Source organism: Kwoniella bestiolae, chromosome 1, assembly GCF_000512585.2.
Source record: "Kwoniella bestiolae CBS 10118 chromosome 1, complete sequence".
NCBI classification, from domain to species: domain Eukaryota; kingdom Fungi; phylum Basidiomycota; class Tremellomycetes; order Tremellales; family Cryptococcaceae; genus Kwoniella; species Kwoniella bestiolae.
In genome coordinates this window covers 2790269-2811938 of record NC_089241.1, presented here as the reverse complement: position 1 = coordinate 2811938, position 21670 = coordinate 2790269, and the positions used below count along the sequence as shown (strand labels likewise).

At 47.1% G+C, this 21670-nt stretch overlaps 8 protein-coding genes across 8 annotated transcripts; 3 read left to right on the top strand and 5 right to left on the bottom strand.

Moving 5' to 3' along the window:
- Positions 1 to 486: 486 nt before the first annotated feature.
- Positions 487 to 804, bottom strand: I302_101058 (uncharacterized protein; the record flags this gene model as incomplete). The annotated part of the gene is made up of 1 exon (XM_019191068.1): positions 487 to 804. The coding sequence occupies one exon, from the start codon at positions 802 to 804 to the stop codon at positions 487 to 489; it is 318 nt and encodes a 105-aa protein (XP_019047816.1).
- A 1184-nt stretch (positions 805 to 1988) lies between these two features.
- Positions 1989 to 4878, top strand: I302_101057 (uncharacterized protein; the record flags this gene model as incomplete). Its single annotated transcript, XM_065869208.1, has 13 exons — positions 1989 to 2110; positions 2174 to 2213; positions 2281 to 2403; positions 2495 to 2615; positions 2684 to 2745; positions 2814 to 2967; positions 3034 to 3394; positions 3556 to 3845; positions 3932 to 4014; positions 4082 to 4108; positions 4173 to 4302; positions 4401 to 4708; positions 4831 to 4878. 13 exons carry the CDS (start codon positions 1989 to 1991, stop codon positions 4876 to 4878), a joined length of 1869 nt encoding a protein of 622 aa, XP_065725280.1.
- Positions 4879 to 5233: 355 nt separating this feature from the next.
- Positions 5234 to 7526, bottom strand: I302_101056 (uncharacterized protein; the record flags this gene model as incomplete). Its single annotated transcript, XM_019191066.1, has 6 exons — positions 5234 to 5506; positions 5590 to 6096; positions 6211 to 6327; positions 6408 to 6627; positions 6810 to 7288; positions 7473 to 7526. 6 exons carry the CDS (start codon positions 7524 to 7526, stop codon positions 5234 to 5236), a joined length of 1650 nt encoding a protein of 549 aa, XP_019047814.1.
- Positions 7527 to 7963: 437 nt separating this feature from the next.
- On the bottom strand, positions 7964 to 12649 carry I302_101055 (uncharacterized protein; the record flags this gene model as incomplete). The annotated part of the gene is made up of 12 exons (XM_019191065.1): positions 7964 to 8017; positions 8139 to 8489; positions 8604 to 8832; positions 8941 to 9680; positions 9743 to 9811; positions 9919 to 10493; positions 10555 to 10803; positions 10867 to 11069; positions 11146 to 11759; positions 11916 to 12047; positions 12114 to 12199; positions 12349 to 12649. 12 exons carry the CDS (start codon positions 12647 to 12649, stop codon positions 7964 to 7966), a joined length of 3603 nt encoding a protein of 1200 aa, XP_019047813.1.
- A 406-nt stretch (positions 12650 to 13055) lies between these two features.
- I302_101054 (uncharacterized protein) lies at positions 13056 to 15144 on the bottom strand (the record flags this gene model as incomplete). The annotated part of the gene is made up of 8 exons (XM_019191064.1): positions 13056 to 13217; positions 13307 to 13728; positions 13810 to 13857; positions 14048 to 14248; positions 14392 to 14423; positions 14490 to 14518; positions 14584 to 14630; positions 14706 to 15144. The coding sequence occupies 8 exons, from the start codon at positions 15142 to 15144 to the stop codon at positions 13056 to 13058; spliced, it is 1380 nt and encodes a 459-aa protein (XP_019047812.1).
- Positions 15145 to 15712: 568 nt separating this feature from the next.
- I302_101053 (uncharacterized protein) lies at positions 15713 to 16838 on the top strand (the record flags this gene model as incomplete). The annotated part of the gene is made up of 5 exons (XM_065869207.1): positions 15713 to 16074; positions 16299 to 16461; positions 16551 to 16567; positions 16691 to 16767; positions 16819 to 16838. 5 exons carry the CDS (start codon positions 15713 to 15715, stop codon positions 16836 to 16838), a joined length of 639 nt encoding a protein of 212 aa, XP_065725279.1.
- Positions 16839 to 17258: 420 nt separating this feature from the next.
- On the bottom strand, positions 17259 to 17894 carry I302_101052 (uncharacterized protein; the record flags this gene model as incomplete). Its single annotated transcript, XM_019191062.1, has 2 exons — positions 17259 to 17601; positions 17701 to 17894. 2 exons carry the CDS (start codon positions 17892 to 17894, stop codon positions 17259 to 17261), a joined length of 537 nt encoding a protein of 178 aa, XP_019047810.1.
- A 1515-nt stretch (positions 17895 to 19409) lies between these two features.
- Positions 19410 to 21531, top strand: I302_101051 (uncharacterized protein; the record flags this gene model as incomplete). The annotated part of the gene is made up of 9 exons (XM_019191061.1): positions 19410 to 19631; positions 19733 to 19748; positions 19919 to 19981; positions 20069 to 20180; positions 20268 to 20367; positions 20536 to 20655; positions 20812 to 21108; positions 21233 to 21322; positions 21424 to 21531. 9 exons carry the CDS (start codon positions 19410 to 19412, stop codon positions 21529 to 21531), a joined length of 1128 nt encoding a protein of 375 aa, XP_019047809.1.
- Positions 21532 to 21670: the final 139 nt, after the last annotated feature.

The window sequence follows — 21670 nt, the reverse complement described above, 5'->3', positions numbered from 1 at the left end:
CGGCGTCCCCGTGTGAAGAGAATTGGCAACTGCTTGAAGTAGGTGGTACTCGCAGCATAGCTCAATGTGAAATATCAATTTTGTTGAATGTGAGGTACCGTGGTGCAGAATGTGAGTTCAGGTTCGATCAATATATGTCTGTTCTCTGAGTATAAAGGTAGGCCATTTGGGTCCAAGTCGCAATCTCAGAATGTCTCCCTTCACCCTCCAAAAGACGGAGAAAGATGACTCCCTCACCCATCCAGAAGTTTAGCCGGTCGAAGACCAGAGGTCATCAGTGCACACCATGAGAGCCAATCTTACAAAGTGGCGAATCTCAGGTAGCACAATTAAAGGGCAAAGACTACCGTGCGCTAGCCAACTCTGGTTACCTATATCATCCGCTATTTCCGTCCATTGCAACCTCGAGAAACACAATACAAAGACAGACACGGATTGACCAAAGCGACACTGACACAATAACCTGCTCCTAGGCTGAGATCACATCTAACCGCAACCTGTCCCCGTAAAATGTATCTCCCTCCTACGCTTGACAATTCTTGGATTGGGAGGTGCCGTACAAGTCATGAACACCTGGAAGTTCGTTCTGGGATATTTGGTGTAAGTTACTCCAACACTTTGCGTTCGTATCTCGGAGTCATCTTCCTCGGCCGTGTCAGCTCGTCTGTGGCCGGGGAAGGAGGATGCCTCGATATGAGTTTGTGATCCCTCTTGAGCATCAGTCCTGGCGATAGTTTGCACTTGATCGGTGAGCACTCGATTGGAAGAGGCAGCTGCTCTGGAGTAGCGAGAATCGTCCTCCATGGTCGACGGTAGGCTGTCGGAGATCCGAGATGATCGGTCCTTGGTGGGAGACATGAGAGTGAAGAATGCAGGTGTATGTCAATCGAAGGCTCGTTCAACGCGAATATGTGGGAAGCATCAGATCAAATGCAAATGTACTCGCTGAAGTAGATACGTCTCTCGTAACCTTCAAGCGTTGCCAGAGTCTATATGAAAGGTTTTCCGAAGCACGTCGTACAACAAAGGTTCAATCACCAGCACTCATTTTGTTGATGACGTCGCGAGCTGAAGACCCCCCGAAGAGAGATCCTTTCAGGTAAGGTGGCGAGCTGACAGTGACGACAGTGATGGTGTATTCCTCCATTTGGCACGCTCTGGCCGTGGGACTCAGTGGCAAATCGTTGATTCAGCTGATCCATGATATCATCAGGAAAGAGGTTCGTTCGCTCTATGCTTAGCTCAATCCGAAGCACTTGTCTACGAAATATGACATCTTGAAGAAGGCCTCACCCGGAACTTGTCCGGGAACGTGTCAAAAGTCGGATTATGGCCCGCAACACATATTGGTCTACGGCGAACTCATGTCCGCATGCCCATCTCCCTGGCGCACGATACCTCATCATCCCATCTTTCTTGCGGTACTATCGCCTCTTGCCTGACTGTCCCATGGTTCAGCGATATACAGTATGCTGCATTGCACTATCAGATAGTCAACGAGCACTTCGGCCGTTGGTAGTTGAGAATGATCGGACATGAGCGGTGCCTGTATACTTGTCTACTACGCCCAGAAGCGGCAATTGCATGTATTTGGTGTGTTGGGATTGTTGGATTCAGGGTGAAAAGTGTTTTCGAATTTTGAGAGTGACGTTAAGATGAGATTCGAAAATAACATCATCCCAAAACGAAAAAAACCAACCAGAAAAAATAGGACTAGCAGTAACCTATCAACATCACCCCCAACCCCATCCCCAAGGACGCGATCTCCCCCGACACATCTCTTTCTCTCTTGATATCATCCATCCCATCGGTGACAGTTACAGTACAGCTCAACACACAAACCAAGATGATCAGAGGAAGGTGAGTGGTACGCGTTGATAGTGGATCCCGAAACGGAAGACATCTACCTCCACTTCGCCTAAATCTTCTGTCTTGTCTCGAGTGTCCTCATCTAGCTCATACAGTGAGGATTGACATCTAACTTTGCTATGACCAGTTCATCCAAGATTGCTCGAACGAGGATCAACGCCCCGTCCGCTCGACCTCAATCCACTCGAGGGCTCGCCGATAGGACCATAATAGCTGCGAACAAGAATCAAGTTCCCATCAGGTATGTGGTATTGGTAGATCACACGATCAGCGGGTCTGTACTGATAAGTTACAATGTGTGCAGGACTAACCTTCGAGGTTCTGCCTTGCTGAACACCCCTCGTGTATGTCGTCTCTCCACCTCGTTCTAGTGACTATAGCTGACTTCAGCTATTTCGCTTTCGGTTGTAGCTTAACAAGGGTGCGGGATTCTCAAGAGAGGAAAGACAGATTTTCGGCTTAGAAGGATTCTTACCTTATGATGTGCACTCTCTGGAGAAACAGGCATTAAGAGCCTATAACCAGCTGCTCAAGGTGAGTGCAGATCCATTCGATGCTCTTTCTATCTTGTGTATGATGTATACATCGGAGTAAGGAGTAGCTAATGTAATCTTACGACCTTCAGCAACCCTCCGTCATCCTCAAACATGCTTTCCTCGCTTCCCTCCGAGACCAGAATCAAGTGCTCTTCTACAAGATCATGCAGGATCACTTGAAGGAGTTGCTCGGTGTGCTCTATACTCCAGGTATGTAGCCAAGTTTACCAGGAGTCGTACGGGGAAATTCGTCGGCAGAGCTAACATGTGAGACACAGGTGCCGCCGAAGCTGTCGCCAACTATTCCAACCTTTTCAGACGACCTGTAGGATGTTACATCGTGCGTATCTCAGCTTTGACATTCGTGATTTCGAAGTGACTGAAAGCTGACTTTGCGGGTATTGTTAGTCCTTCCCCAACCAAGATGGTATGCGCGCACAACTCGAGGGTCATCTTCTCGACGTAAACAGAACAGCGGACGTAGCATACGATTCCAACAACCCTCACGATGCTATCGATTTAGTAGTAGTAACGGATGCAGAGGCAATCTTGGGTATTGGAGGTGAGTCCGCGTACGACCTCCCCATACCCACTTGTTTGGCTGACCATGTTCCAATGTTACGTACAGACCAAGGTGTAGGAGGAATAACCATCTCCACCTCCAAAGCCGCCCTCTACACCCTCGGAGCAGGAATCAACCCCAACCGGATCCTCCCCGTCGTGCTAGATTGCGGAACCGACAACCACGCCCTGTTCTCGGACTCGCTCTACATGGGCTGGAAGCGAACCAGAATTAGGGGAAAGAACTACGATCAATTCATTGATAGGTTTATCAAGAACTGTAGAGAGCTGTTCCCCAATGCCATTATCCATTTCGAGGACTTCGGTATGGCCAATGCGTACAGGTTGATGGAGAAGTACAAGCATATCCCGATGTTTAACGATGATATCCAGGGAACTGGTGCGGTAGCTTTGGCCGCTTTGATTGCGTGAGTGGGAAGTCTCTTTTGGATAACAACGATGTATACTGACTCTCATTCATGCTGCCTTTTCTTCCTGTTCGTAATTACCACCACCTTCCTATTACACCCGTATCCATCGTTCGCTATCCATGATCAACGTTTACGCAACCTTCCTCACCCACCCACAGCGCTATCAAGGTATCTGGCGCTCGACTCCAAGACCAACGAATAGTGATCTACGGTGCCGGCTCAGCAGGAATGGGTATCGCCGACCAGATCAAAGATGGCTTGATGATTTTGGAGGGTCTCACAGAGGAAGAAGCTTGTAGCAGGTTCTGGTGTGTTGACAGGAATGGTCTTTTGGTGGAAAGCATGGGTAACAACTTGAGACACGCTCAATTACCTTATGCTAGACCTGATGAGGAGGTGGAACATTGGGCTAAGAGTGAGGATAACGATGGGACGTGGTTGATGGATGGTGAGTACATTATTGCTGAGGTCATTCCCGCTGTCTGTTCATGTTTCTACTTTTGGTGGAGATAGCTGACTTGAGATGGGTTGTAGTCGTCAAGAACGTCAAGCCTACTGTGTTGATTGGTACTTCCACCCACTCGCGAGCGTTCTCTGAGGAGTTGATCAGAGAGATGGTAAGTACCTCGATTCTTCTTTCTGATGGGTCAGTAGAAACATCCAGCTGAACAATGCTACTCTTAGGGTAAACACGTGGAACGACCTATCATCGTGAGTCGACCTGTCCCATCATTACCTTGAAAAGCAATTGACTGATAATCATGAACCACTCCAGTTCCCAATGTCCAACCCCACCGCATTATGTGAAGTTGACCCAGCAGATGCTCTCCACTGGACCGAGAACCGAGCGTTGGTAGCTACCGGATCTCCTTTCCCACCTGTAGAATTGGGTAACGGTAAACAATGTAAGTTGGTCATCCAATTCACTCTACACACCATCGTCTCATGACTTGGAATCTAAGGTATCATGAATCAATTATACTGATTGTTTTACGCTTGATAGATACTGTAGCTCAAACGAACAACGCCCTCATTTACCCCGCCCTGGGCCTCGGATCCATCCTCGCCCGATCCAACACCATCTCCAACTCGATGTTAATGGCCGGTGTCAACTCGCTCGCATCCCTCTCTCCTGCTCTGACCAACCCCGAGGCCTCGCTCCTTCCCGATTTGGCGGATGTGAGGAACGTCTCGGTGGAAGTTGCTGCTGCCGTTGTCAGGCAGGCGGTACAGGATGGAAATGCGAAGGATGAGAATACTATCAAGGTGGTTAATGGGAAGGGACCATTACATCTCGAGGAATACATTAGGGTGAGTGGGCTCTCCCTGAGTCGTCTTTCGTGTTCCCTTACTCTCCCTTGACCTCCTCTTCCTTTCGATGTCCGGATGCAGTGAGATGTGAAAATGCTGATATGCTTCGGATCTTCGCGTAGTCACGAATGTGGGACGCAGTCTACAGACCACTCGAACTTGTCGACTAAACCTTAACCCATGAACGAAATCTTTTCTGCGAATTCCCAATTTCCTCTTGACTTTCCCATATAGACTTATCATCAATTTTTCGGATTTCGGAACGGATTAAAGGTTTACTTTGTCCCTCATAGCATGCATGGATATCACATAGCGGCACATGAAGTTGCAAAGCCTGGTGTTAATCATTCATTCATAACGTCTACAACAAATATACAAACGATGAGATTGTGTTCATAAGCGATTGATCACAAGATCTAAGGATGTTATGAGTAAAGATGGGAATAAGACTGAAGATGGTATATAAACAAATGTCGATGTGGTTATGCAAGGTATAATGATGACAAATCAAGCTCAAGCTCAAGATCAAATAGTCCCAAAATCCCTCTCCCTCTTATCATCCCCTATCAAGCCCTGCAACCCCCCATACCCACTCACAGTGCCCTGCATATACCCATTGCTCGCCGTATTTGATGAAGAGTTGATCCAACCGTTCCCTGAACCCACGACCGCAGCTTTGTAATCGAAGTTCAAAGATTGAGACCCAGGATTAAGACTTTGGAGAATTATCGATAATTCGTCATCTAGGACTTTACGAGCGAGGGTATCGCCTTCGCGAAGTAATAGGGAGAATTGTTTCTGCGAATATCCGTAAAATGGGATCAGTCCTGTGTCCTGTGACTGTGATCTTAGTCTTGAATATAGGGAATTGAAGTACCCACCTTCAACTTGGTATCGACCTTTCCGAACATCTCCACAATCTGCGGAGTCAATTTCTGACCGTCGCCCACCAACGTCCTATCACTGGGTAAGTCTCCAGCTATGAACAGCTGCAAAGCATCACCCTGCGGTACGGGCGAAGAGAAGCTCTGGCCTTGGCTCTGGGGCTGGGCGGTCCCGCCGAAATACCCCCCATGTCCATGTCCACCCTCAGAGGTCGGGCTGGTAACTTGAGATTGATGATTGGCGAATGTAGCTGTGATTATACTTGCTGCTGGTGATTTCGGGGTTGGACCCAGATTACCCATACCGAATGGAGTGTCCAGAGGAGCCGACTGGATTATGGTTGATTGGTGTAATAAGGAAGAATTGTTGAATGTCGGTATGGCGTTGGAAGAGAGTGATGCGGATGGTGGGGAGGGGAGGAACATTCCTAGGAGTTTTTTGTAGATGTCTCGGATTATTGAACATATTGTGGAGTGGGTTTGATAGAAATCCGGTATGAAGGGCTGGGTTTAAACACAGAGACATAGCGATCAGCGATATCAAGGTGGAGAAGAGTGCAGGAGGTGGCATGCAACAGAGAGATGTCTATGGGTCGTAGAGGAGGAATGAACACTCACCATATTCACGTTCAGAAGGTATGACTCGGTACTGTCCATCCCAGTTGCAAAATCAGACATGACGGTACCGCCAGCGGTGACTTTGCGATTATTCCTCTGACCACGGAAGAGGTTTTTCTGGGTGTAGTTAGGCTAGCAGTTAGTAACCCGTGTACGTGGACAGCCATTAGGGGAAGATGGAAGGGCAAACCACTCACTACACCCTTCCCTCCCCCCGAATCACTAAACGTCTCCCACTCGTCCAACAGCTTCAACAAAGCTTTCAGGAACTCATTACTTGACGGTATATCAAACAATGAGCTCAACGATATACCCAGAATGTAGAAATTTCTAGCACGGTTCTCCAGCTGTTTGGGACCGATGGAATGCTCGAGGGTTGATCGGGGTATACGAACGGTATTTAGCCAGTGGGTGTCGCTGAGGAATCAAGTCAGAGTCAGCTCAAGTATTATGATTGGGTTTAGGCATAGTCATGTATAGGATAAGCTTGGTGAAAGATGGCCACCCCAGCACGGAGAACCAGTCTGCTCGACTTTGTTGTACCCGCTGATCAATTCTGTTTTCCTCCTACACCCCTGCCAGGAAACGGCTGCACTCACCCAGTATACCATTCTCCCAAATAACTCCAACTGATGATCCGTTCCCTCACAAGTCTAAACACGTCCTCAGGTCTACGAATCGTCCGTTCCTTATCACCACTCTGCTTTTCCTTGATACTATAATTCGCACTTGTGCTTCTCGGATGGGCTCCATGACCATGACCATGTGCACTATGTCCGTGGGTAATGGGATTACTTATCCCCAGCCCGTAGGCGCTAGGAGGAGCGTGAGACGCGGTGGTGCGAGAGGCAAGGGACATGGTATCTGAGGGGTGATATTCTGGTGAAGGGGAGTACAGCTCATCGTGATTGAAGGTACTGGTCGTTGAGGTTAGGGGTGTCGAGTTGGCCGAGCCGGGGAGTGAGTTGGGTCCGGCTGAACCCTGATGATATGATGAGGAAGAAGATGGTGGGAGGGGGATGGCTGATTGGCGGGATGAGGAGGAGGATGAGGATTTACCGAATGCTTGGAGGAGGGACTAGACGTGATTTGAAGGAAGAGTTTAGCTCAAACAGAACAACTAGGTGGTTGTGGATTGAGAGAATGTTAGAGAAACGTACATTGGACTGCTGTACGTCAACACCATGGAGGAGGCCAATAAGCGTCAATCACCTCTGAGTATATATCCACAAAAGGGGAGGGAAGACACGCTCCGTACTCACCTTCCTCCTCATACTGGATTTCCCAGAGATACTACCCAGAGCGTTGAAATCCATATTGATCGAAGATCGCGACTTGCTCGTGGCTATTTGTCCACTTTAGGTCGGTTCCAGAAGGGCTGAGTCCTCGTATCGTACTCAATGAGAGAGGCGGGTGTAGCTGTAGCTCGAGATGATATTAAGTATAGTCGTGGGATCGCGTGAAATGATGGCAATAACAATAACATCAACATCGACGAACGACAGATATGTATCAATCAATCAATCAATCGCACGGATCAACAAAATCACGTAAATCACGTGGAAACCTCGTTTTTCGCAAGACAAGTCCATCGATCTAAGTCTGCTATCATGCACCCTCCTCTCTTTCCAGGTCTTGTGATGGGTTCAGGACTGTGCATCGTAGCAGCTCCAAGCAGGTATATATGCATAAGAGGTATAAGTATGAAACCAACATCAAACAACCATCACCACCAAGAACTCTTCCAAATTTCCTATGTCACAGTCACATTCAACCTGATACCCATACAAGCCATCTCGGCGCAAAGCTGTGACGAATGACGAGCATCAGCATTGAACCGAACTCTTCTATGTGAAGTCCAATCATAAAGGGAGGGAGAGATCGAGGTTCAGGATAGATAAAGAGGGGAGAGAGAAACAGAAACTCACATATCTAAACACATAAGGAACAGCCACAACATCCATCTTACCCTTCCTCACACCATCTTTCATTCGTACACCCACTGCATTGCCATTCTCCTTCTTGACATCATCGTCAAGATGGGAATGCAAATGAGCATCACAGATCCTACAATACTCCTTCATCCCCTCACTAGCCGAGGTCGACGTGACATCCTCGAACCCTAATGAAGTTAAGGATCCGCACGATCGACAGATCCATGCCGTAGAGTAATCCGAGCAATTCATGAGTCGATCTTGAAGGAGGAAGGAAGTTCCATGTGCTATGAGGGCATCTCTTTCCATCTCTCCGAATCGAATACCACCTGCTCGTTTTCGGCCCTGTAGCGAGTGGAACAGATATCAGCATACGAAGTAGATTTAGGCTCGAGCAGATCATATTGCTGTACAGTGGCACAGATATGAAGTGGTTGAGATGGAAAAGAGTTGACCCACCTTGACAGGCTGTCTAGTCAACGGATCAACAGGTCCAGTCGTCCTAACCTGGAACTTATCGTTCACCATATGTCTCAATCTCTGATAATAGACCAAACCCAGATAGATATCCGCATGGAACTCTTCACCCGTAATACCAGAATACATCGGTTCGTTCCCGTAGTAATTGTATCCAGCGGCTTTAAGCTGTTCACCAAAGTAATCGACTGGTCGGTCCGAGTCTGAGAATCTATAACGAGTCCAATAAAATCAGCACTGTCGTCTCCTTTCTCATCACCTCTTAAAGTCTATAAGACCGTACGAGGTATACAGTAGAGAAGGGGAGAGTTTCACTCACTTGAAAGGCGTAGCATCCTGGCAAATACCATGTAACGCCCCCGCCTTGCCCGCCAAGGATTCCACGAACATTCCGATAGTCATTCTCGAGGGGAACGCATGCGGATTGATAATCACATCAGGCTGCATCCCCGACTCGCTAAACGGCATATCAATCGCCGGGAACTTCTGCGAACACACACCCTTCTGTCCATGTCTCGAAGAGAACTTGTCTCCTATAACAGGTGATCGGGGGATCCTCAACTTGATATGGATCTTCTGTAATTCCGCATCACCCGAATCGGAACCCAAAAGTCTCACTTCATCCACAAAGGCAACCTCATCTCCCTTGTACTTGTGGAATTTCGTTTTACCCGTCGTATCGTCTATATAACCCGCGAGGGGATCTCCAGATTTGACCCTCGTTCCGATCCTTGGTAACCCATCACGAGATAAGAATTCTAGACACGTGTGTTCGTCTTTGATATCTCGACCCAGGGCGAAATGTAACCTGGGTTTTGAGGATGATCTCCCTGCTCCGACAGAATCTTTCAAATCGAAGATATCAGATTTGTATACCGTTCCATATCCGAATCCTCGCTCGTGAGCTGATTTGTTGAGAATCATCGCATCCTCCATGTCGTATCCGGTATAGGAGATGACAGCGACAATGGCGTTCATACCGTTGGGGAAGTTGTCGAATCCGTAATGGTTGTGTAAGGCTGGTCGGACGACAGGTGTTTGACCGGATTGGAGTCGGTACTACGGGCGATGGATTTTCAGCACAATTGGAAACATGTATAAGCAGGCTGCAATCAACTTACCATCTTGTTATCTGTTCGCTTGTTCAGCGCAGTAGAAGGTGTACCCATAGATTGTTTACCCATCTGGCACTGCGTCGCAAGAAAATATTAGCTATGGCCTACCCCTCCAGTTCAACTCAGGAGCAAAGCTTGACTAGCTGCGGAAGGTATACAGTGGAAAGAAGTGGGAAACTAACCTGATACATATTCCTAGGACTCTGATTAAAATCCGAGAAAGGCGTCAAATTCGCAATGACTGACAACATACTCGTCGGATCCAATTCCAGATGAGTAGTCACGCCATTCTCGATCTCCTGCTTCGTAATCGCAACATCCATGTAGACCTGTTCGAAAGTACCCAAGTGATCTAACTTGCCATTCTCAAGGTACGTCACGGGTCTCATCATTCTACTTCTCGATGAGAAAAGGTATAAACCAGGGTATTGGCCTCCCTTGGTAACGGGAACATAACCAATCTCAACATCGATTGGTACCTTTGAGTTACCCTCGGTCTTCAATTTTCGTAAGAGGTTGGCAAGTTGTTTGGACTTTTGAGGAGAGGCATATCCTATCACTCGACCATCCAGTTGAATACATACCATCCGTCGACCATCGATGGAAGAGGCGAAGATCTGGGTCATACCGTGTGCTGAGAGTAATGCGGGGATATGTGAGGTGTCGAGCTGGCCCACCACGATCTTACATGTGTGCGATAAGTGATTCAGAAGACCACATGGAGAACCATCGGGAGTATGTACGGGGCATAGGAAACCTAAGGAATGATGACTCGTCAGCTTGATGTTCCTAGGAGTTTACTAAGCTGATCCACTTACCCCATGATTCAGGTCTCAACTTTCTGACATCGGTAGTCTTCAACTCCGCAAAGAAAGCACCTCGATGGATACACCTGAAATGACTCAGGTATCGATAAAAGTTCAACTTCTCAGCGACAATGGTATAACCTGATGTTTGCTGGAGATCGAGACCGGTCGGAGAGACAAGATTACCAGTAGCCAAGAAGTATGAGAGTTTCGCTCCGATGTCCCAATTGGTTTTGGCGAGAACGGAAGTGAAGTATTTGGCTGGTCGAGTGTATCAATTGATCGTTTCATACCTTTATATGCGAGGTGAAGAAAGCAACTTACGATCAGAAAAGCTTCTTGCTTTGCCCTGTCTCAGATCCTGTTGAATCTGCAGCTTGACAGCGTTCAGGCAATCATCGAATCGTTCTTTGATGATCATACCGTACAAGAAACCAGGTAAAAGAACTTCATGGTGTTGAGGTGAATCGGGGTTATCGGCGCATGAAGCACCAGAAACAAGTGAATAGAGCTTTCGAAGCATGAAGCTGGAGTAATCGCAACAATCAGTCTAGTGCACAGGAGAGAAGCGAATAGATCATGTCAAGGAGAACTTGGACTCACATCAACATCCTGAATTTATCTCTAGGATTAGGCAGATGCACCAGAACCACCCTTGAAAGCAGGAAACTCCCGACTTGGATATTATTCCAATCCTCCGGACAACCAAGTACCACTCTGAACTTCTCTCCCAGGTAATCCAAACATTGTTCTCCAGTTTGGAGATTCCATGTCTTCTGTCCTCTTAATAAGAGTTCCACTCGGTCCGTCAAGAAGGTATTATCATATTCCCCTTGAATCAATCCTTCGAAGATCTCCTTGTCCGATGCGTTCACCAACGCCTTGAGAATAAGCATCAACGGAATCATGTACTCTACTTTCCTCCAGGCGAATCTGAGGGTGGCACCTCCGTTGGAGAGGTAATGGATGGTATTGGTACATGCCGATTGGTCCGGTCTGACACATCGAATCTGACATCCGTATGGGGTGTACCCTACTCCTCGTTTGGCGAATGATGGTCTGTACAAGTTGAGGGGATGATGTCGTCTTGGTAAGATGAGATATCGGATGATCTTCTCATTTCCGTTTACGATGAAATATCCTCCGAAAGAGGTGGATTCTTCGCCGTGGGAGATGAGTTCTTCGGCGGAGAGGTTTTGGAGATTACATCGGATTGACTAGAAACGGAGGGAGGTAAATCATCAGTTTGTTTTCTTCTACTGATGCTCGGTTGCTCTCAGACCAGTCAAATCATTCAGGTATCAAACCAATGAAGAACGTGACATGCCTCTTCGACAGCAGCTTGATGCAGCCGAAATCAAATAGTCACTTACCCTCGTCATAACAGGCAACAGCCCACATTCCTTAATCTCCTCATGCTCCCTCGAAACCCCATCAGGTCCAGTAACAGTCCATCGTATGTTGACTGTGAGTCTAGATCGGTAGGTGGTGAGACGTTCTCTTGCCTATAAACCCGAAACATACATGGTAAGCGATCTGGCAGGGCAACATTCCGCGAGTAGTCGACTAACCTCAGCAGGGAATATACGTCGTTCGATCGCCAACTTGTCTTTCTCCGGAACGAGCGGTTTGGAGAGCGCTACTCTGTCGATGCGGTCTATAGTTATGAAATAAGCAATCCAGCTCAAGTTCAATATAAATTACGCATCTTCATAGATTGCGAGTGACCAGAGACAGACACTGGTCCCTTCGAAGCACCAGCATAAAGCGCAAGGATAAGCAAGATGAACGATGAACCCCACTCACAGCTAATCTTACTTCCAAAACCCGCCTGATCATTCTCATACTCCCTCCCATCAAATACGACTTTCTCCCCTATATCCTCGACACCCAATTGTAACAGCCCCTTATTCCCCTCGTCCTCTATCAGCGCATTGAAAGACTGTATATGAGGTTGGACAAGCTCATCTAGCGCAGGTACGTCCGATGCGTTGGCGGGGGGATGTCGGAATTGTCTCTCACGGGTGAGGGTCTTGAAGGTTGATTTGTCGACGCTCCCTGATGAGGAGGCGAAGGAAGGTGAGAGGGGATCGAAGGAGGCTACCATTTTGTCTCTCTTTCTCAAGACCTCTGTGGGGATGAGGTGTTGGTTATGGATGGTAGATAGTATGTCAAGATGTTATTCTTGGATGGACGCAAGACGGAGACAGACGCAAGACTGAAAAAACATTTTCATCCTGGGTTCAAACATTTTCAATAGAGTGTGCCTGATACTGACGAGGTCAAAGTGGAGGCAACCGGAGTGACAATGTGCATTTGGTGAGCCTGATCATTCACACTTGCATTGCATGGAGCATTACGAAACGAGATTCCGATGCATGCATGCATTGAATGACTGACCGATAGATGAGATATGCTTATAAAAAACACTTTTGAACAAATCATTCTATCTACATCTAATCCTATACTATATCCTATGCGAGCAGTCTGATCAAAACCCCTTGACACTGCCACTACCAACTCCCCTGATTGATCAAACCCCATTTCCTCAGTTGCTCGCACGCAGGGCTCTTCTGCTGTCTGATCTCTCTCAACTTGTCGGTGTTGGCACCTATACCGAAGAATCCAGAGTTCTCGTTGATACGTTGTTGTTTGAGATCTAGGAAGTATTGGCACTATGTGTGCAAACAGTCAGCTAACCAGTCTGACAACTAAGTAGGAATACACGACCAGAGCAGTTGTTCTTTCTATAAAAGAGACCCACCTCGTTCTGTAATCTCCTTGCATAAACATTCTCCACCCCCCTCTCGAACCCCCTCAATTTGGGACTATACAACCCCTCATTCCCCTTCCCCTTCCTATTATCAGGTACAGACTTGAAGATCTCCGAGTTCTCCCATTCCTGATTATTCACATAGTACGGCACCTTCCAATTCGACGTCTCCCTATTAAGATTGAGCTTCACAGATTTCTCGAACCCATACGAAGGGTCGGGTTGAGAGTTTCCGGAGAATAGCGAAGGGATGATAGAGATGAGGGCGAAGGCGAATAGGATGATTATGGGTAATAACGCTACGAGGGGACTTGACTCGGTTCCCGCAGCTGCACCTGGACCACGAGGTTGGGGACGACGGGGTCGACCTCCGTAGTGCGCTTGAAATCCGCCTGGACCGCCGAATGTGAATACTGAACGCAGCAGCACACGATATCAGCTAAAGTCGTTACGACGATGCGATACAGCCATCTGATATGTTGTAGGGGACTTACCATTGGCTTGACCGAATGGTGATCCACCGAATCCACCACCACCACCGCCTAGAGTGAGAGATGAGTAGTCAGCAGATGTGTCAAAAACGCGAGTTCTAAGTCGCTCGATCAGATATCACCCATCTTCTAGATCAACCACCGAGTATGACAGCATTCAACACCATCTTCTCATGCATCTTCCATGCTCCATATCATCCCTTTCCCACCACCTAATCCAACACATGCAAACATTACTCACCAAAGAACATATTAAACAAATCCTCAGGATTAATCTCCGTCTGATACATCCCCGGTCCCCCTCCCCCTCCTCCACCGAATCCTCGCATACCTGACGAAGCGGACATCCCAGGATTACGCTGCGTAGGGTCGTATGATGGATTGGCATCGAACGAGGCTTTTAGGTTGGGGTCGGAGAGGACTTGGAAGGCTTTTGATACCACTGCGATAGATAGTAAAACGTCAGTAGATGACTTTGAGGCTTGGAGCGAGAAAAGGGTGATGTCGTGAGGAAGGTCATGCGCTGATGTGGGATATGTGTGAGGAAGAATAGGATGATAGTGATAGTCATAAAGGATTGCTCACTCTTGAACGCTTCGTCTGCTCCTGGTGCATTACTACTCAAGCTCATTAGCTATATGATCCAAACCTTTTGGTACACTTAGCTAGAATACGATACCCACTTCTTATCAGGATGCAAAGCCAGTGCGAGCTATCATCGACAACAGTAATCAGCTGAATGATATGCTTTAGATCGTTGTGCAAGCTGAGACATACCTTCTTGTAAGCTTTCTTCACATCGTTCTCAGTACATGTTTTCTCGACTGTCCACAATGAACATCATCAGCTTTTGCACACTCAACGACCGACAAAGATACGACCAACCAAGATATACTCACCCGCCAAAATCTCATAATACTCATGATGCTTGCAGCCCTTAACCCTTTTGACAACCTCCATCTGCTTGGCCGTATAACTCTTTTTGCTTCCTCCGGCACCTGCACTTTCCTTATTCGTAGCAGAAGTAGTAGATTTCGTCCCGTGGCCAGGTCTAGAATGAGCAGAAGTAAGATGTTCCTCCACCCCCGAAGCTTTCGCTTTACTCCCCGCATCCCCGTTAGGTGTCGAGCTGCCAGGCGTAGGAGTAGAAGTTCCCGACCCACTCCCACCAGATTCAATCTCCCTTTCTATAGCAATCACCATCGCCTCTCCCTCTGGCGTCGTATACAGCGCTACAGACTTCTTGGCGAATTTCAGTGCGGAGGGGAGATTGGAGTTGGATCGATGTTTGGAGGAGATGGAGAGGCATCGGAGGGCTTCTTCTTTGTTGACTTCCATGTTGGTTGGGCTGAGGAGGGTAGAAGAGGTATCGAAAGGAAAGTGACAGGTGTCGAGTAGGCTACTAGTATGAAGCTGTGTGGATGTGAAGAGACACTTTGATGCTAGGATGAGAGAGGAGTCGGACTGACAATGACAGCTGCAGGTGACGGTTTGATGTTGATGTTGGTGTAACAAAGTTGGATTGATAGTGGACGCTGATTCTTCAATCTCGAAAAAGACGGATTGGTCGAATTAACGTTAATTCACTGGTAAGTTACCATTTCTTGGTAACACTCTGTTACCACACGAGACATCCACTAACTGAAACTGACCACCGGCCATGGACCACTTGTACCCTGAAGGTGCCACGACGATACTGCTTGTGTGCCACATCTACGTTGTATCCGTTATTCCCGCCTCTCACATACCGTGACCGACGAGCAAGGTTATTGCCACCTAATTCACCGTCGTCTCTCTGTCTCTTCTAGGTTCAACTTATAGAAAGCAGCAGGCAACATCATCAACAGATGATACATCAATCTACTCTCAATTACGGACAAGACCAATCCAACTCAGAAGACCCAACATGCTCCAAACAATCCATCTCCACCTCCCCGCCCCCCTCCCCTTCCAATCCCTAAATGTCCACCCCGAAACCCTCGTATCCGACCTCCCCCTTCCCCCAACTCTCTTAAGCAACAACACATACCTAAGAACTTCCACCCACATCTTATCCCCCCACACACCCATCTCATCACTCCGACATGCCGACTCGCCAAACCATCCAATAAGTATCAATGTCTGCGCGAGATTACCAGGTGGGAAAGGTGGATTTGGGTCTCAGCTTAGAGCGGCGGGGGGGAGGATGTCAACGGGAAAAGCGACAAATATGGATTCTTGTAGGGATTTGAGCGGGAGGAGGTTGGGGACTATCAAAGAGGCTCAGAGGTGGGTTATGGTTTCTTTCTTTCTTTCTCCAACATTTCGTTTTTTAATCGCACTCAATCTTTTGTCATCGTCCTATACCATCCTATCTGTTATGAACTCATAATGCTCCTTATCCCCTATATAAATCATACTATCATCTTTCCCGGCAAAATGACTTTTCACCACTCCTCACCTTGAGAGTTTTATCTATATACAAACAGTGCACACGCTAACATCCCCCACAGACAAGCAGACCTCCTCGAATCCGCCCCCGCCCTCCGAGCCAAGCTAGCAGCCGAAGAGAAATCCAAGCTTGAAGCTCTTGAACGTAAGCTGGGCATATCCACTCCTGACTCTTTCGACGATGATGCGCAGGGGGAGGGGTCATCTAAGCGTAAAGTGGAGGATGTGAACCTCGAGGAGCTGGCTGCTAAGAAGTACAAGTTTGAGGATAATAAGTTTTTGGAGGAGAGTAGGGAGATTAATGAGGGTGTTAGGAACGCTGTGAGCAAGGGTGAGTTTGCCTCGCCTTCTTAGGATAAGGTTGAGGGAAACATCCAATATTTGCTGTTTTGACGGTTCTACGCCTGTTTACTCTTCGTTTTCGTATCTTTGCTGATTGCATCTGACTTTATAGCCATGCTGCTCAAGAAAAAGAAGAAACCCACTACTACCACTCTTACCGCCGATACCAAAGGGAAGGGCAAAGAGAAGGTCGAGGAGATAACTAAAAAGGAGAAAGAGAAGATATCGATGCCCCTCCAGCTCTTACCAACGTCGCGTAGACTATGATTGTTTTGATTAATGTTGTATCAGTTCGATGAATGTATGTAATCTTCAAATCAAACAATGTCTGTTATCTTTCTGTTCTGTTGCGTTGAAAGTTATGATACATGACCATCATCTACCTGCTTACATCTATCTGCAAAAGCGTATTCACAATCATATAATTGATGTCCCGGAAATGTAGTACAAGACAAGACAAGACAAGACAAGACGACAATCTGATGACCCAAGCCAAGCTCCAAGCTCATAAACCATAAAGCCCTCTGTACAGTCGTTTCCGGAGGAACCGCATTTCATACTCATATTGAAGAGTCGTAATGGCTGGTCGTGGTGGTGGTGGTGGTATCTTGGCTCATGATTCTTACGTTCGTACTTGCCTTATCGCCTGACAAACCCATCCATGAAAGCAAATCAGCCAATCATAGCAACAAGAATGGATACAGTATGACCCATGCCGGACCTGGAGAATAGGACGTACGTTTCTCCCCATCACCTCTCAGAATCCCCTTCCCAGAACTCTTAGCTGTATATTCCGACCCCACAACCGTCGATCCAATGGAATGTCTATGATTACTTCTACCTCCTTCAGACTCGGCTTTGGCCATGCTGGTGTTGTGCGTACGACCCAGGCCAAGTCCAAACCCGAAGGTATGAGTTATGGGACTAATAGGAGGTGAAGGGATATTGGAAGCATCTAACCATGTTTGGCGACGACCTTCGGTTGAGTGTTGAGCGAGGAGCTTGGTGCGGCGGAGTTTGCGTCTAAAGCAGAGAGAGACATGTTGGTGTTAGCGGAATCATCTTGGTTAATCGACGAGGGGAGTTGAAGTAAGCTATGAGCTAGAAGGACACGGCACATACATTGAGTAGATCCAATACCCCATGGCAAGAAGCCAGAAGAGCACCACCCCGCACAATGTCAATATGATAGCTAGGACTGTCTTGCTTATTCCCCCATGATTCGTATTGTCGTTATTGGAAGGGGTCCAACCTACAGGTGCGCCGTCGGGGGGTGGAGTGAATATGAATGTTCGTGAAGTGGTGGTGCTTGACATGATTAGTTTTGAGCTGGTACGAGTGAGGTATGAGTATAGCATGTAAGCAGGTGATAGGTAGGTGCACGATACTCATGCATATATCCATAGATCAGTGAGAAAGTACTCGCCACTACTTTTACGATACGAGGTGGATCCGTACATGCTTCCGATCTGGTAACTCTGTTGTATGTACTGGATGATACTCTTATTGTTTTGATGTGTACAAAGGGGAACGGTACATTTGGGTGTATGTTGAGTTGCCTTGGGCATATTGATATATGTGTTGTGTGCTTGTGTACTCTGGACGGAATTGATGAACCCCCCCATGGCCTGCGATTTCTACCAGACCGGTACGCTCGATCCGATATATCGAGATGGAGTCAGGTCATGCTTATTATAATTGATGTGGGGGAGAGAAGATCCCTTGCCACCATCAGTAGGTCCAGAAGCTAGTGTCGCAAGTCAACAGGTCCCATCAATACACACGCCTCCTAGGTCCCGTGTCCCCACTAATTTGGACTGGACGAAGGATCCGAGTTTTATGGTTACTGCGGGGTAAGCGTGTAGATCAGATGATCGAACGCTTGCTTGGATGATATCGTCGATCATCACGTATACGCTACCATGATGATCAACCCAATGCAAAGTAAACAACAAAAAGATATCTTCCCTAACAACGCGAACCCATTTTTATTATAGTGAAATAAAGTTCTTCCAATTCTGAAGAGTGGTACGTAACCATTCCAATCGATACCGCAAATATTCGTTTAACCTTTCCCTGAGAAAATGAGTAATGCTGTCATAAAATTCTCACTCCACATAGCAGAGATTCCGGTAATCATATTACACGTCTCTGAAAAGTTGAATCCAGTCATCCATCTATTCAACTTTATTCAATTCATCTGTTATTCTCTTTCCCGTCCGATAGGTTTCCTTCCCTTTTCATCCGCTCATCAGCCAACATAGATATATAGACGTTTCCTTCCTCGTGATCCATCAAGTGATCTGCATAGACCAACATACCTAAAACATACCCCGTGATCCGATTATATCGCATCTTGAACCAAGTCAAGCCTCACCCCCAACAATTTCTATACTGTCATCCGACTCGACACAGACACATATACCAAGGATCATACCATACTATACTTATATAAACAGGTCCTTTCATTTTAGATCCTTTACGCTATACTAGTACGCTCAAGCAAGGCCAAGGGAGCGACGCATTGTTTGTTTATCACTCGACTTGTTTCACTTATCAACTACCGACGCACGTTTGTTCGACATCCCCGTGGTCCTCCCTTGTTGTCCTCCTGGACATAACGACATAACGCACATTTGTTATTTTCGAATCGAATCGAATTCTATCTCAGCTCAGCCTTGGCTCGTGCTTTACTAGCTTTGGTACTCTGCGGTATTCTGGGAAAAGGTATAAATACCTTATCTACCTCTACATCGTCCTCGTTCTTCAATATAACATTCCAACCAATCGATAATTCCAATTCTGTATCATTCAAGAAGCAAGGCGATACAATGTCCAAACCCAACCACAACAGTAAACCCACCACCGGTGCAATCTCACGCCCCGAGTCCACCCTCCCCACCCCAGCCTTATCTCCCTCCAACTCTGCTGGACCTTCACCCGCCTTCTCGACAGTCCTTCAGTCTCCCGCCGTATCTGAATTCGAGCTTGAGAATCCATTTGATAAGTTACAGCAAGGTCAGGATATACCTGAATGTTGGGGACATCGGGGTGTAAGTTTGAGTCTATTCGTTTATCTCTCGTCATATCCTCTTATCTATATAATAGCCACAGGATAGCTGATATGGTTGATCATTCGCGTGTGATTGTATAGGCTTCAGCTAGTTTTCGTAAGTCAACACTACTTGATCAACTTAGTGGAAAGGAAGGTTTGTAGCTTACACATACTTACCCTTTCCCATCATCCTTCTCCTTCTACGCCACACACGTGCTCATCATCATACAACGTCGATGTCAATCCTTTCATCAACGAACCAACGTGTCTGACATGCTATCACAGCTGAAAATACGAAAGCATCCTTTGTGGAAGCTTGCAAAGCCGGTGCGGACGGTATAGAGACGGGTGAGTGGGATCGTGCCTACGACTTGATACATCCCAATGTTCTTACAATATAATTACATTTCGCTGACATTTGTCTGTACCCCCCAGACATCCACATCACAGCGGACAATGTGCTGGTATTATTCCACGATCCAGAGTTGCACCGAACGACCAATGGCGAGGGGTTGATACATAAACAGCCATGGGCCGGTGTGTTGGAGTGAGTATTGTTCTGCTCCTCGAGACATTTGTACCCTCCAATTCCAACCCCAGCCGACAGGTGTTGATATTCTATCGTACGGTGTAGACACGTTCGAACCAAGAAAGCCCCTCATCAACCCATCCCCAGATTTAGCGAGGTGTTGGAAATCCTGCTGCAGCCTGAAAATATGAATGTCAAGTTGAATGTCAGTATCGCGTCCATCTTCCCTTCTTTGTTACTATATCATTACATCTTACCCCGCTTCGTCTACATGACAGACACCAATCAAATCGCCTCTCTCAGCTTTAGTCGTCGACAGAAAACACAGCTAATCTCATCGGGCCCACCACTCGGGCCTATCTGGTCCTAACAGATCGATTGTAAAGTCGAGAACGATCCTACCAAGTTATTCGGGTTGATCAAGGATGTGGTAGAGGGTTATGAAGGGTGGCAGAGCAGGTTGGCTCCTAGGTTGATATTGGGTATTTGGCATGTGAGTGGGGTCTTTACCCACAAAAGCAAGTCCATCTTCTCGATTGTATAATCAATAATCATACCTCGTACGATGTCATCGAGAATGCCCCTCTTTGGATACAAGAGAACGTAGCTGATTCTATTTTCGCCCGCCCGCCCACCCGCCCACCCACAGCCCAAATTCCTCATACCAGCCTGTACGATCCTCCCCTACCTGCCCCGATACGCCATCTCCATGTCCCTCCCGCAATGTCGTAAATACTTTTTCGACAAATGCCACGGCTTTTCAATAATGTACGAGGCGCTCGCGTCGTCCGACGGAGCGAGGTTCAGGGAAGAATGTCGATCCAAGGGGAAATCCATCTGCGCGTGGACGGTTAATGATCGGGAGGAGATGAGGCAGTGTGGGAGGTGGGGGGTTAGGAGCGTTATTAGTGATAAGCCTGATGTGTGGAGGGAGATCCGGAAGGAGGTGGGTAGAATTTTTTCTTCTCTCAAGCTTAGAGCTTAGAAGTGGACTCAGCTGTCAATCATGAGAGAGGGATTCGATCATGATAGTACAAGGACGTTGAGCTGAAGTGACAGCTGTGACATAGATCGAAACGGACAGAGTGAAAGCTCTGAAACCTACCATTGGGACTTACATCTTACCATTCCTCAATCCGAAATATTACTGGTTCTACCATGTAAGTAGCACATCCTCACACCAACAACACTTGTCCTGTCTCTCCATAATCTAGTCATCATACCACCGCTCAAGCTGATCTCTTGTCGATGATTGATCTAGCAACGTCTCGCAAGGGAGGAAACAGAGTACCTAGAAAGAGAAGGAGGTACCTTTGATATTCATATACCGGAGATATCACTTGGCATTGCCAGGCCGTCCACAATCTAATTATCAAGTCGTCCTTCCCTCTACCTCTAGGGGATAGATCAAAGAAAGTTGTATATACATTCGCTATTTGAATAATCGTAATCCTCATCATGGACAATTGTTTCCCCTCTTCTTGTTCAATTTATGATTGCATGTCTTC